The 16,114-nt window shown below is 39.8% G+C and overlaps 1 protein-coding gene across 3 annotated transcripts in view; it reads right to left on the bottom strand.

Annotated features, from left to right (window-relative positions):
- The window catches only part of TTC28 (tetratricopeptide repeat domain 28), a gene marked incomplete at its 5' end in the record, with an annotated part of 156,886 nt that extends 141,630 nt beyond the window's left edge, over nucleotides 1-15,256 (bottom strand). For 2 of the 3 annotated variants that reach the window (XR_014318671.1, XM_082773929.1), the window contains 2 exons: nucleotides 8,651-8,929; nucleotides 15,164-15,256. Coding sequence is in view for 2 of the 3 variants with exons in the window: in XM_082773929.1 (XP_082630055.1) it covers nucleotides 8,651-8,929; nucleotides 15,164-15,256 (372 nt within the window). Of the gene's footprint in view, nucleotides 1-8,650; nucleotides 8,930-14,949; nucleotides 15,008-15,163 lie in introns of those variants that run through there. The other variant, XM_082773930.1, reaches the window with a different exon arrangement.
- Between the last annotated feature and the right edge of the window lie 858 nt (nucleotides 15,257-16,114).

Here is a 16,114-nt window from a genome sequence, read left to right as displayed (position 1 = left end):
CACTGCATTAGTGATGCTCACTTTGGTACCTGGTCCACCTTGAGTCCACCAACAAAAAAAAAAAAAAAAGAAAAAGAAAAAGAAAAAGAAAAAAAAAGGATTACTCAAAAAGAAGAAAAGAAGAGGGATGTGAAGAAGACACAATACGCAGCAATAACAATAACAAAATAACAACAGCAAAAAACAACTAACAAGTAAACCTACATACAATGAGTATACAAGATAAGAACTTATTTGGAGTGTTGTGACCAGTTCTGGGCTCGCCAGTACAAGAAAGAAAGAATCAGACTAGACCAAGTCCAGCAAAAAGGCCACAAAGATGACTAAGGGATTGGCGTATCAGTCATAGGTGCAGAGGCTGGCACCTCCAGTCGTTTAATCTGGAGAAGGTGCAGTGGAGGAGCACATCTTACTAATGTGTATGAACACCGGACAGGGGGACAACAAAGAAGATGGAACCAGGTTCTTCTCAGTGGTGTTCAGTGAATGGACCAGAGACAATGGATACAAACTGCTATACAAGAAACTTTTTTTTGTGTGTGTGTGTGTAAAGGTGGTCAAACACTGGAACAAGTTGCCCAGACAGGTTGTGGAGTCTCCATCCACAGAAATATTCAAAACCCAACTGGACAATTGTCCTGGACAACTTCCTCTAGCCAGACCTGCTTTCAGCAGTGGAGGCTGGACTAGAGGATGTCCAGAGGTCCTTTCAGCTTCAGTTGTGCTGTGATTCTGTGAGATGGTAAGATAAAAACAAACGCACAAATCTCAGGATAACATAACACATCAAGTTCTAGCAAAGCCAAAAGAATCTGTTAAGCAGTTTTGTGCCTGAAAAAAATGGAATGCATCTTTCTCCAAATTAAAAACAGATTGTAAGCAGGAGGACAGGACTGGAAAGTTCCTTGCTCATCAAATTAAAAACAAGAGGCCTATTCATGAAAAACATTACATGGTCAAGTCACATTCTTTGCTTAAAAATTTTACACACGACTGAGGGTGGGCATTTTACTTGCAGTTCTTAGAGAAAATTTGAGGTGGTTACAGATTGCTACAGCATGTGGGTAAATTTCTAAAGATATGCAAGCAGTCAGAATTACAAGAGGATGAGCAAATGTCCCTTTTCTTTTTAAACGGGCTGGTCACATGATCAACAGCTGGAGTGAGTTAAGAAAATACCCATGCAAGCTATTTTGCTGAATTCCCTTACAGTTACATGACAATATCTAAAATCCTTCTGCATTTCAAATACCCAAAGGCCTCATGGTTCAAAATCCCCTCCTCTTTCTATTCTGCCTTTCAAATTTCTTCTCCATCCGCACATAGAAAGCCACATTTTTAAATGAAGCAGAGGAGGTAGACAAAGACCAGTAAGAGAAACTTGTGCCTGATTAAAAGTGGGAGTCGTTACTTTCAGATTGCATACACGTAGTGCATTCGTTTTGTGTCAGTTAAATTCTTCAGAGTATTGACCTTTTCTCTAACAGCTGAAGAACAGTTTGACATGAAAAATGCCACTGTTTTGAGAAACAAAGTTTTGATCCATTGTGCAGCTTAAACAGTTGCACGCAATCACAGACCACTGCTGAGACACGTCTTTCAAAAATGTTAGCTAAGTTGGCCCTCTCTCATTCAGCAACCTGTTGTGCCCTTCATGGAACACTAATACTCAAACACCAGTATCTGGGGCTTCAAATAGGATGGTGTTACTAAGTTGTTCAGTCAACATCCTTCTACTCACACAAAACTCAGAAATAAAATCAAGATAACCCTGAGAGTGCTTAAAACCTCCTCCTATTCTTCTTAATTACATATAAAGACATATGCAAATTTATTCTTACTCTGCCACATTTGCCACTTTTTCCTGTAGTCTGAGAACTGGAATGATGTAAGAGTTCACTTATTTTCAATAAAGGCAGCTTTTTTTTTTTTTTCCCCCTGTTATGCCCTTTGAATACTAAAGGAAAAAAAACATTGCAGCATTATGTCATATTACTTCCTTTGCTGACACCTTGACACAGATTACCTTAATCAAATGCCCGTATATGCCTCTAAGGCTGTGATTTCCCATTACAGATTTTCTTTTTAATCTCTCCTTCCCCAGTTCATCACATGCAGAAAGCACTTCTGCAGTTAGGAAATTCCACAATACTTAGACAAAGCTACAATAGCATTTACTATTAAGCTCTGTGCACACTATAGATTTTTGTTTGTTTGTTTTTAAAGGTTAAGTTATAGAACGATTCTTTTGGTATGAATATAATCTAGGCTGTGTGCCTTTGGTGGCTTGCAAAATGCATACTAGACAAGTTTGTTTTCTTTGTTTGGAAAGTTTGGTTTAATGTTGCTATAAGAAAAAAAAAAAAAAAAAAAAAAGCAAACAAAGTTAAATATAACAAATCTTAAAGGCAAAACTGTCCCTGGCAATTACTGTGTGACTCAGACTTTGGAAACGAAGCACTGCCCAAGTACGCAATCAGAACATCTCTGTATTTACTGCTACAAAAACAGTCACAGTATGTAAACTTGCAGCAAATTCTTAAGTGACTATGCTTAAGTATACATCAGATACCATCTCAAAATGGGAACTGAAAATCATGATTCCAAATAACAACAGTACATCTCAGCACAACCATACATGATCAGAATCAAGCACAGCTTTGTCACTGACACAAGCAGAAGAGAGCATCCTCAAGCTGCAAGACTGCTGCACCCCCATAATAAGCAAAATTCATTTCAGTACGTGAGATAAGCTAACATCTCTAAACTTGACTCAAGGAAGTATTCAGTCTCAGCTTACACCTGTACATTTGTAAAAACAAACATTCTACCTATTCATCATGAAGATCAAAATTATCTCAAAATTATCTCAAGATTATCTCAAAAACAAAAATTGTGTTGCACTTTTAATAGGCTTGTTTGTCTATAGCATACATTAGTAAAAAACAGTCAAAAATCCAAGAAATGTTTAGTTAGGCAACTAAAATTATGCCAATAGTCTTAAGAGACTTTCCAAAGCTAACCCTACAACCCGTAGTGGAACAGTTTTACTTGAGGGTTAGTAAAAATGTACCTTATAGAATTGTTTTTGTTTTCTTATTAGGAGTAGACGTTTCAATACATACATATTAGCTATCGTAACACTGAGACCAGCTATTTTTCTATATCTGAAGCATGAATTACTATACATTTGCGACTACTAGTGAAATCCAAATTTTAACAGAATTAGACCCAAATCTAAACCAGTTAAGCCACAGTATGTCTTTCATTAATTTGAGGATAAAAACAGAATAAAACCTAAATCCGTAACACCACCAAGAACCAAGCAGAGGCTGTTCAGATGTCAGAGTAACAGAATATATCCCTTATTTTTCATTTACCATGTCTAGGATTCTTTTCAGAGTTGTGCAGCTTGAGTAACTGAATAAAAATTCTCTAGGGCCAGAACAACAGCAAAACAAACAAAACCATTTGGCATGACATCAAAAGAACAAAATGAGCCTAATCTGATTTGCCTGTGGGTATTCCCAAAATACTACTTAATTCCTGAAATATTCTGTTATCTTTCAATTTCTCAATGATATTTACACAAAGTATTTTGAAAATAGTAAGACTTACAAGCCAATCCTCTCAAACACTAAAAACATTAGTTTTATGTACCATTGAAATAAACAGTCACACAACATAAGACTTGTAGCAAATTATTCTGATCTGCTACAGACCGATTTCAAGGCTGGGAGAGGCACACTGTGTTAAGATAAAGACTTTCAGGCACATAATGTAGTCTTTTTTATTTCTTAAGTTCACAGGAACATAATTGCAATGGGAGCATATATCTCTAAGAGCTTGTTCTGGGCATACAGTACACTAGTGTGCCCTAGTGGTGCAGAAAGAAGGTAAACAAAGTCATGTCACTTTTCAGGAACATTTTGTAGTGTTCAAAACAAATGCTCACAGTCAGGATCTCATGAAAAATATTTTGGGAGACCTGGGGGGTGTGGGGAGCATCAAAACTTGAGTTAACTCAGGACCTTGACTAGAAATAGAAGTTGTATGAAAACTCAAGGTGAAACAACTGTGTTTGAAAGCAAAAGCAAACACTTTCTTCCTTTCTGTTTTCCCATTTCACAGATTTATTTCACCGTGCTTTTTATTTTGTTTATGTTTGCCATCCTTTGAGGTATGGATCAGCTTAATGGATTGCCTTGATTACAGGACAAAGATATATTTATTACGAATACATGCAAGATTCCAGTTGTGATATTCCCCATTAGAATTGTAGATGCGCTGCTAACAAAATTAGCAAAGTAAATAATAACAAATTGCATACCCAAGATAAAGATTAATAATAAAAAAACAAACCATACAACTAGTAACTTCAATCTCAGAAAACTTGGATTCAAAAGCTATCCAGTTTTGAACTCCTTAAGAGAAAGGAGACTGGGTTCTGTATTTAAAACTCAGATTTTTTCATGGAAATTATGAGCTACATCTGTTAAGCTCCCTCTTCTGGCTAATTAATAAAATTGCTTAGGTTTTGGATGCATGTTTCAAATTTTCCTAACTACATTCTATCAAAAGGAACCAAACAGAATTATAAAATAATTATAAAGCACATTTTGATGTTGAAATATGCCACATAAGCATTCCAACTTCAGACAGTGCCGTCCTGCTATCTCATGCTGACAAGCCTCACACACACACACAAACTTCCCTGTACTATGTAGGCACACCACCATAAACTATTTGACTAACAATCATCTAGATCCATAACAACTTTATAAGCACCATTGCATACTTTCTGTTTTCGGAAGTACAATACAACCTGAACATTTCTGTGTTCAAAAAATATCTGATTAGTTAATTAGCCCTCAAAGCACACTTTTTCCTGTTAAAAATAATAAAAAAAAAAATAATTGTGTAATAAAAATACAAATACGCATTTTAGAAAACCTAGTTGTTTAAATGGGGAAAACATACCACCCAAACTTAACTTCCTCCTTACCAGGATCTCCTGTCTCTGCTGTGACTTCCAAAACATCTCTGTTGGATAAGCACTGCTCCCAATAACCAGAAACAGTTGAGGAAGCACATTAATGCTACCTGGCATTCCCACTGATACCACTGAAACAGAGATGACTGGTATTTCGCAAAGTAGTCTCAGAGGAGAGCAACTGTATGGTGGTGGAAGGGAAGCCACCCTATTTATTTGCCAGCAAAACAGGAGGGAGGGACACAAAACAACAACACCCCTCAGTAGTCAGGACTATCTGCTTGCCTCTGGCTCATCTCACAGAAAGTTGTTGTCCAGTTCAGGCAGAAAGCTCTTTTATATTTGTGTCCTTCAACAAAATAATAATAATAATAAAAAATGAAACGAAGATTCCTCTGTGCTTTTTCCATAAAAGAAGAAGAGTTACCCAAGAGCTCCAGCTACTGTGAATGCCAAAACTCCTCTACTGTACCAGCAATTTTCAGTCTCCTCACAGAATTGTGCTCCCCCCAAAAATTCCCTCTGTAAAATCCAGCTCATTCAAGAGAGATGCAGAATCCATCACCATCTACAAACAGATAAATAGTCATCTCATACTGGTAATGACAGTTAATCAGTGCTTATCTTTTGCACTGACATACAATAATAACACTCAGGCAGTTGCTATGGCTGATGCATTGAAAGTAGACAATCACCCCTTCTCAGGTAATAGCTCCAAAAATTAATATAGCTTAGCTAAGAGGTGTGGTTTTCAGCATTAGTAGGCATATGCTTTTGAGAAGAAGTTCAGTCTTTCCAGATATTGACCCCTTTCTTTGCTCTTGCTGATAATTTATGGAAACTTAATTACAATAAATTAATTCTAAACAGGAAAAAAAAATCACCAACAGATTTCAGTATTTTAGTTCTATTCATCGTAACTAGTATTTTAACTTATATGTCTATTTAGTTAAACTGTTAAATAATTGCAAATGCAGTGAAAGAGTACTTAACTTAGTTCTGTCACCACTATGAACATTAAGTCTATTCATCTAGCTTTTTATCACTGAACCGGTTTTCACTGCCATATCCGTACAATGATATCCTTTAACAAAACATACTGGTGAAAAATATCCTAACTTCTTAAGGAATGAAAGGTAAACTTTCCGATGACATTGAGAATAAAAGCCATACAAAAAAAAAATCCTTAAAAAAAGATAAAGTTCCAGTTCTATCTCAAGATAGATACTTTAATAACTTTGACTCCCAATATGCCCTTCCTAGTCATACACTATTTGAAACAAAGAAAACTATTTTAAAAAATTGCTTTTTTCACTTAAATAACTCGGAGAACTGGGAAAAAAAAATGCACACTGACAAAGAACATGAAAGGACATGTAAAGAGAAATAAATTGTCCTTCACACAGGACAAAAAAAACTGCAAAAGCTACATTGACTTTTTTATTTTTCACTGATAGTAACCTTCCAAGGATACAAACTTTTTGTGTCATGGAGCAAGATATCCTTTACATATTGATTCAATAAAGCAAGAACAGATATGCTATAACAACAACCTTTAAGTCTTCCATTGCTTTTTCCAACAAAAAGGCTCAAATAATTTCCTGTAAAAGTACCTCCTTGTCTTTTCATACAAAAAAGAATAAACAAAGAAATAGAGTTTGTTCAAGGTCAGGTGGATGCTTAACAGTAACTATCTTAATTCTATTTTTGCTATTTCATGTTTTTAAATCAGTAAGTCCTAATAAAATTCAGTAAGTTTTAATTTAATACATTTTTCTGGTTTTCTCTGAAACAAGAGTCTCACTTATGTTAAAAAATGGTTTTGTTTTGGTTTGTTTGTTTTTTACTGTTCCATCTTAGTGATGGATCTATACATATTATTTCTGTATTTGATAGACTGATAACAATGTCTTCATTTAGCACAGCCAGCCTTTAGCTAGTAAATCTACTATTCCATCTTATTTTCTGTTTTGATCCACAAATCTATTCCAATGATTCATTTCAAAGGTTTTGTTGTACAACTGTCTGCGATTCATATTTTGAAAATATTCTTTTATGAAGTCTTTTCATAACTTTTCATCTAAGTGAGCTCTATAGCAAATCACTACCAGACTTCTTAAAAATAAGATACAAAACTATACAAATATACCACTGTTTTTATGCTCTAACTTCTTGTATTCAGACAGCTGACCTGGAAATCAAGAGACTGAGAAAAATAATGCAATTTTCTTTTTTTAACAGTCCTTCACATAAACTACGTAAAATTTATGATATTCTGTAACATAAGACAGAAGTTAATGATATTTAAAAATAAAAAAGGAAAAAAAGAAGCTTACAAGGTTGTAAGTCATCACCCTACCAAAGCAGGAGTTTCTTGCTTACGTGAACTGATACAAACTGTAAATTGTAGATGCTTAGTACAAACAACAGGGAGAATGTACTAAAACTCTTGGAGAAAGATTAAGTACTGGTATAAAAGTGAAAAAAAATAAAAGTACAATGGTTGAACATGAAAATCAAATGTGAAAAATAAAAGTGCTGCAATGCAAGATGGCAAACCCAAAAAACAGAATCAACAAAAGGGAAGGCCTTTCCCTGGTCCATGGTCTTCCTTTTGTGATTATGAGTGGGAGAGCCTTAGAAAACACTTTCAATAACATTTTATTTAAGCAGTTTTTTGGTCTTAAAACAAAAGAAACAAACAAAAACTTAAGAGTATAAAAGTACAGTTTCCTGTTTCAATATATTCTAAATTTAAGATAACAACTTTTTACCAAAAGATGGGGTGGGGACAGGGAGGCATGTTTTTTTCTAGAAGCTAATAAACAACTGAAAAAAAGAATACAGGACTTCCGGTGATCCGTTTATATATAAAAGGAAACATAACTTCAATAGTTTGGACTCCAGCTGATGGAGAACGTTATGCTTGCTACCTGACATAATTTCTGAGGAGAGGAACCTGGGCAATAAATCTGGTCTTAAATTGCATCTGTAGCTAAAGTGACTAGTAATACTGTGTGAGAGATTGATAGGAGAAATGGAATCTGGAGTACATTCTGCTAAAATTAATTGGCATCTAAACGGATGGCTCTGTACTAGCCAACAGTCAGAATTACTGAAGCTATCAACAGCAGCTAGTGGGAAGCAGTCTCAGAAGAAACAGGCAACCAACAGCACCTACTCTACAAAAGGTTTCCTTGCATAATCAGATCTTACTAAGAATGCTGAGGTATGCATTTCTTAAAATGATTATCCACAATATACACAAAAACTCTTTGAACGCTATTTTGAAAGACTTTATTGCTCCATTATTAATAAGAATCTCCATGCTACACCTCAAGGAACTTCACAAGAAAAATGTTCCTGGATGCTACTCAAAGCTGACTACTTTTAAAAGAGACGTCTGGTCTTCGCAACCAAAAATTGATGCTAGTTTAAAGTAGTAAGATAGAATCATACCCCAAACACAGAGAACAGTTTAATAGCCAGCAGGAAATTCAAATTAAACAACTTTTAAACACAAATTATTATTATCTGCAGCTTTTAGCAAAAGCAGCCATTAATATAGAAGTATTTGCAGTTGTCTACATTACGTTAGTAATACGTACATACTCCTGGTGGAGTTATTATTTCCCCAGAAAAGTAATACTTTCTTACCTTTGGCCATTTGGGATTCAGAAGTCGTGCTTTGATTGCATCATCCAGGGCCTTGTCATACTGTTGGATTTTCATGTAGGCTGCTGAGCGGTTACTGTAAAGAATGCAGTTCTGAGGATCAACTCCCAGAGCCTCATTGTACAACACAATAGCTGTATGAAAATCACCATCATGGCAAGCCTGGTTGCTCTGTCGAACTTTCTCAACAAATTCAGCTTTGCTCAACATGGGGCTGTCAGGACTTCTTCTTCCAAAAGATTTTGATCCAAAGAAAGAAATCTGTGGAAGAGGGGAATTACATGTAAATGGTGAGAAATGCTACTCAGAAAAAGAGAAAAAAAGTGTTCTATGGACACTATAGAAGAAATTAAAGCCATCACTATTAATGCAGAATAAATTCTGAATTCAGAATCACTTTTTTTTTTTTTTTAGTTGTTCATTATTTGTCTTTTTTTTGGTACAGAAGCAGCAAAAAAGAGCCTTAGAAAACATATTCCATATGAAGGGTATCTTCCAGAAGACATACTACCTTTTTCAGGCATAAGACTAGTTGCCTATTTTCGTATTCTATACTCCACAAGATTTTGCTCCTCAGCCATACGATTTGATTCTACAACACCAAGCATAATCCCAAGGTAAAAATGTTTATTGGAAAACATGGCAGGTATGAATGAGAAGATGATGGTAGTATATCCATCCAATACATAGATCATAGAGAAGTACGTGCATGCACAAACAGAAGAATGTATAAATTGTTTACAAACCAAAGAACTTACACTGGTACATGTGCTCACAAACCTCTACATCCAGCCAACTGCAAGCTGCAAATTGTTCCTAAGTGGGAAGAGAAGGATGAGTCTGTGGAACTGGGTATACTTGCAGAGATTAGCAGGGCATACAGTTTATGTTAGCAATGGAAGAGACATCACTGCAGAGCCCCCTTCCAGAATTCTCAAAATCAATCGGGCAAAAGAAAATAATTAAGAAAAACTGTTTTAAGTCTTTTAATTGAAAAACTCTAAAAGATGTAAAATGAGCTGCAGAAAGTCCTAGTTCCATTGATTTTGGTATACCCTTTCTCCTCATCTAATTTTCAACATTCTTTAGTTTCCTCAACCAGTCATTAACAGTCAACAACTGTTTCTGTCATGTATTCCCTATTGTCTCTCAAAGAGCCTCAACAATTCATCAAGAATACCACTGTACAACTCTGATTAAAAGACAGTTATGAATGACAGTAACTGTACTTGGCAACAGGTAACATGTATATATGGAAACACAAAACTTGGAAGTAGTCATTAAAGGATCAGACTACAGATTTCAACTATAGTTGAAATAGGTATTATCCACTTTTAGTTCTGCAGACAGAAAAAGATTAAGAATATCACATTGTTACCACAACACAACAATTGCCAGGCTTAAATACATTACCAGAGTAAGCCGAGTCACATTTTCAGGTGGAAAGGGAAGCAAGCTGCAAATTGACTTCCTGTCTCAAGTATCAATAAAGGCCTCCGGGCTTTTTCTTTTTTTTTTTTTTTTTCCAAGTCAAACAACAACAACCAAAAAAGCAATAAATTAGAAACTACTGATCTCTGCTTTTCCTTATGATTCCTTTTCCTTCCTACTCAATTTTTTTTCTGACAGCTGTTTGTCCAAACTATTTCTAAACTTCTCTACTCAACCTGTCTCCTTGTTTTCCTTGGGAAATCCCATTTCAGCTGCTTCATGTTTTTCATCTTGAAACTATTTTTTCTAATATCCACCTCAAATCTCCTTTGCATTTCTTGTCCTGTCTAAATTGAAACTAACCAAAAACTATAAAAATCAAATTTCTGCACCCTTGAAAATTAATTCAATATGCCATATACCTTTAAAAAGCACTGGGCGACTTATCTGCTACTTCAATCAACTTTAGAAACAGCAGCTTCAAACAGCAGCTTCATATATTCTCAAGTACTAGCAGGTAGATTGCCCTACTTTGAGCAACAGCCCAAACAACTGAGGGGGACATGTCACTTCATGACAAGCAGCGTGATCACTCACACATTTGTAAGTGTGTATGTGACCACAAACTTTATCACATGGTCAGTTTGACTTTTCCTGAGAAGCTGCAAAAACAGAATATGAAGTTCTAGCAACTATTACACATGAGCAGTTGTTTGAGACCAAACATTAGGAAACCTCGAGAAAGCTAATTAGTTGCCAGAAAGCCACAGATGGTAGGGCATACCAGAGAGAAATGGAGCCAAGAAATACCCATGTGCGAGGAATGGCTCAGGTAATAGCCCAGAAACCCCATGATTTACACGGAGAGTTGATTCACTGCAGGAAAATAAATTTCAAAGCCTCAGTCAGTTACATGCAGGGTTTATTAGGAGGAATTTTCCCCAGTGTACCACTAGTCAGACACATACAGGGTAAAGGGCATGTTTCACCTTACTCCGAAGAATTAACAACCAATGTAGACAATTCATCTAAACTCTGAAATGGTATCCTGCTGCCTCTTCCATAGGTGTCTGCTCATGTTTCCTGACCATATATATATCAGTCATCAGGATTGGAAAGGAAACGTATACAAAGTTATATTGGCAAGGATGTTAGAGAGAGAAAAGATGGGAATGTGCAAAGCATGGATGTCATTCACAAATTTCTGGGCAAATTTGCCTAATGAATTCAAGACACTGGCAATTTCATTTTCTGAAAGTGGCACACAACTTTCTGGGCTTCTCAGAGATCAAATTCAGACTGCTCGTGAAGCATGCATGTTTGCTACTGAAACTGCACACTAATTAAACAAAATAGTAGCCAAATGTTAAAACTATCTGCCCAGAACACAGATCAATCTTCAGCATATTCCGGCAAATAAACAGAAGATGACAACCGGTGTCAGTAACTGCAAAGTGATGGAAGAAAAAATCCTTAGCTGTTATTGCAATAACTGGCCCTAAATCTACCCTTATTCCTCACAAAAGACTTTCTAGACACCTCTGAAAAATTCTCAAGGAAAGAAAGTCTCAGTAGTCGTGACCAGTCAAAGAGAGCAGTAAAAGAAAGAAGAAAGAGGAAACAATTGTGACATTCTAAATCTGTAGAAAGAACTGCATTTTAAATACCATTTGCAGTTTTGTTCCCACCACCACGGGACAAGAATATAAAAGTACATAAGCAGAAAAGGTAGGAGATGGGTAACAGATAACCAGATGTGGATGAATCTCCAAAATACAGAGAGTCTAAGACTACAAAACTTAAAAAGTAATTGAAAAAAGCAAGTCATAGGTCTATAAAATGAAGAAAAGCATAGCAAAGGTAAAGGGAACAATTATCCACTATTCCTTACAGGAACAGAGAGGCGTCAAACAGGCAGAAGATAAAAGAAAAACAAATGAAGTAAAACTTACACATGTGGTATAGTTAAAATACAGAATCATCCCAGGTGTTACAAAGAACAATACTGATAATAGACTCAAAAAAAAAAGTAATTAAGAACATGAAAGAAATTCATAGAAAGCTACTGAACACCAGATTACATATGTATCTTGAACGTTCAGTAAATTCATATCGTTTGTTACTAATGATAAGCAGGATTGCTATATATTTGATTTTGTTCTTGTGGTACTTTGTCATGAAATTTGAAAAGTCAGCTTTTCTCATATAAATCACCAGTTACCCTCGCTCTACAAACTTTTCCATTAAGCATATTTAAGGAACTAAAATACTGAATAGCTTATTAAATTTAATACAAATATTTTAACTCAGAAAATGCTAGAAGGAAAAAAAATATTCTAGCAATAAGATGTAGATATTATTAAGTTTTGTATATTCAGAATACTTCCACTATAAAAGCAGCTGGAACATAGCATATATTTACTGAAACTTTAGCACAATAATGTGAAACATACAGGATATAGGCAACATCTGCCTTGCACAGTCCATTTATGCAGTTTGCACAACAGACAAACAGAGTAGGGAATGCTTAGGGTTCTAGCTTCACTGGTTTCAGTGATAACCTTCAGAAGTAAATCAATGAATGCAAATTCACTTTTGTGTCTGAGCATGCTGAAAGCCTAAAACAAACTCAGAAGTACAAATTTTACAGGTCCCTACTAATCTCATTAGAGATTCATCTTATAGATAAGGGACAGAATCCTTTCAGCATCTACATAAAGTATGTTACTATCAATCTTTTAGAAGGAAGAACGTGAAAGTGTGGAAGTTCTTAAAGAATAGGAGAAACAGAGTGAAGACAGTACAGAGAATATATATAGTAATAGAAAAACTAAGACAAAGAAGAAAGAGAAATTAAAGCAGAAAGGAGCCCATTTTCTCAATAAGAGATAGCGAATATGACATTGACACACAGAAAAGTAATAAAAGTTGACCTCCTAGAGTCAAAGAAGCACCTATGGCTATCCAAATGATCTACCATTAACATAAGAAAAAGATTGAATACAAGCTAAAGGGAGCATAAAATCTTGAATTGTGAATAATAACTGAATTGTAAATTTCATTATTAGTGAGGAGTCTGAACTGTCAGCTAGCCACAGGCAGACAGACACACTAATGACGAATAGATAAATCAACAAGAAGCAAAAGCCAGGTCTGAACAGGAGAGACACTTCAGGAGGAGCTGGTACAGAAGCAAGTGTACACCCTCCCAGAATTTTGTCATCTGCAACAAGTCATTCAACTGCTGTAGCATGACTGCTTTCTTCTCTGAGTAGACACAAGCCACTTACCAGTACACGTTTGTAAGCATATCAATAAAAACGCTCACTCACCTATGGGCAAGCAGGCACTTTACCTTCAGTCTCTTGTTACAGCATTCCTATCACCAGTGACCTACCCAGTAGGAAGGTTAGTAACTGGCATTCAGGCAAAGGCAAGAGGGTGATAACATGGCAAAATACAGTGAAGAAGCCAGGAAACATGGCTTGATCAGTATTTAGCAGAAATATACATGCAGACTGATACTATTGCAGCAGAAGATTTCACCTCTAGAAAACTAAGGTTTAGATAGTACAACAGATCAGTAATAACAATCATTAATTGTGCTGTCACTAAAAATAATCAGTAGTCATATACACTAGTATGACGTGGCACTTCAAAAAACACATACCTGTGTCTTTATATCAGACCAAAAAATATAAGAAAGTGAAGATTTCTAAACCTACTGCTTAAAAAAAAATAATAAATCAATATTTAAGAATAAATCATCTACCCATTTATCAAAAAACTCTTTTCAAAGAACCTATAAAGGATTTTTGTTAGCACCTGAGGAGCTCCTGTTCAGCGTCAGAAGAAAGCACAAGAGGAATGACATTGTCTAAGACTGTGCAGTACCTCTAAGAGAAATAAAAAGACATCCAAGGATAAACATGAACAGCTCCTAAGAAAGAAGGACGAAAAGCTATAGAAACCCAGACACTTCAACTCTTGGCTTACTAGAGATGACCAAGTCATCCTATGGCTGCAACATCAAACTACGGGAGCACAGGCTGCAGGCAGGGACATTTTAACCTTAACCACCGATCAGTATTCCAGTCAACAAACATAACCACATCCAGGATGCGCCTCCTGATTCCCAATGCTGTCCATAGCAAAGCCCGTATAATCAAGTTAGTGACCATTTTTTCACTACCTGGCACGTCTAGTTGAGACTGACGATGTCTGTATCATGAGTTCCATCGGGGTGATAAGCTCTGCTGTGCTACAAATACGCAACTGACGCACTTAGCAAAAAAGTTTTCCAGTTTCAAAATAAGCTCAGTTTTTGCTTATCCGAGAGACCACCGAGAACGTAACGTTCACGCTGATGCCCGTGCTGTCGTCCACAGAGATGCACGCTCCAGCGAGCTCCACGCTACAACACGCGTGTGGAAGCAGCGGGCCGCACGTGAGGAGCGCCCGGGCACTTCGCCTCCGTTAACCTCGCGCCGCACCGGCGACCACGGCGCTCTGCCGCTGCCGGCACCGCAGCCGGACGGGCGCCCGCCGAGCTCCCCCCGGCCCGCGGGGCCGCTCCGTGCCGGCGGCGGGGCCGGGGGGCGGCGCGGGCCCCGCCGGCCGAGACGGGGGGCTCGGAGCCTGGAGGCGCCGCTCTCAGCTCCGCAGTAAGTCCAGGGCGAAACGCGGCGAGCGCTCGGCAAGGCGACCGCGGCCATACCCGAGGCCTTACGGCTCCAGAGCCCCTCCGCCCCCACCGCGGGCACCCGCCGGCCGCCGCCGCTTTCCCCTCGGCACGTCCGCCCGGCCGGGGGAAGCCGCCCCGCCCGCCGCCGCCCTGCCCCGCTCCTCACCTCGCCGCCGGCCCCGCGGGCGCGGCGCCGCTAGCGGCAAACGCCGGGGCCGAGGCTGCTCCCGCCCGCGCCCCGCAACTTCCCCCCGACGCCCGCAGGCACGGACCGCGCCCGGCCCGCCCTCCGCGCCGCCAGGCGGCCGAGGAGGCGGGAGGGAGACGGCCGGCCGGGCCCAGGGGCCGCTCCCGCTGCCGCCGGCCCGGCTTCAACTCACCCGCAGAGGCTCCGCGTCCCGCTCCCGCCGCCGCCGAGCCCGGCCCCCCGCTACGGCCCCCGGCGGGGCGGACGGCGGCGCCTGTTGCTCCATCGCGCTCCGGCTCCTCCTCCGCCTCCTTTGGGGGCCGCCGCCGCCCCCCCCCGCCGGGCCGATCCCGCCCCAGCCGCCCGGCCCGCGGCGCCACGTTCCGGGCCCCGACTCCGAGGGGAACCGCACTGTCCCCGGCCCCGCCCCCGGGGCTGGGCTCCGGCCGGACCCCGGACGCCCCCCGCCCGACGGCGCCAGGGGCCGCTCCGGCGCGTCCCCGGGCCGGACGTCCTGCGCCAGCCCCCGGCGGGAGCCCGGCCCGGCCCGCCCGGGGCGGGACACGCGGCTGCGGCCCGCTCCCGCTCGAGGCAGCCCGGGCCGCAACTCCGCCGGAGGCCCCGCGGAACGCAGGGCGAGCCCGGCCTCCCCCCGGGCCACGCAGGCCGAAGAAGAAAGGTAAGCAGGCAGGCAGCCCCGTCCGCTCACCCTACGAACGACTCCAGGCCCCCGCTCACAGAGAACGTCCGCTCAACGCTTCTTTACGGCCGCGAAGGTGGGGGACCACCTCGTAAAGGCGGCGGCAGCCTTAGCACCAAGGCTTTGTCTGATGGCGTTCCACGTCGTACCTCTAAACGTCCAGTACAGAGACTGGTCACTAACGGCATCGCTCTTACCAGGCACCGCTAGCTACATCCCTTGCCTTCTCATATTTATAGAACCAGTATCTAATCCAAAGCCTTCCAAACGCTGTAGACTCGTGCCTGTTGAAGTGAACAGGTAAAGAGTTTACACTGAAGATGCTGCAAATACGACCTGTACAAAGACCCTGGACTACCCTGCTCAGAAGGGGTGGGTGGGAATACTTCTTGAATAAGTGAAAACTTGATGCCACCTCTAGCACAGTGGAACCCAGTAACGGCT

Source organism: Aythya marila (assembly GCF_965140915.1).
Source record: "Aythya marila genome assembly, chromosome: 17".
NCBI lineage: Eukaryota > Metazoa > Chordata > Aves > Anseriformes > Anatidae > Aythya > Aythya marila.
Note: the sequence above shows the minus strand (reverse complement) of the source record. Positions and strands in the feature narration are given on the sequence as shown.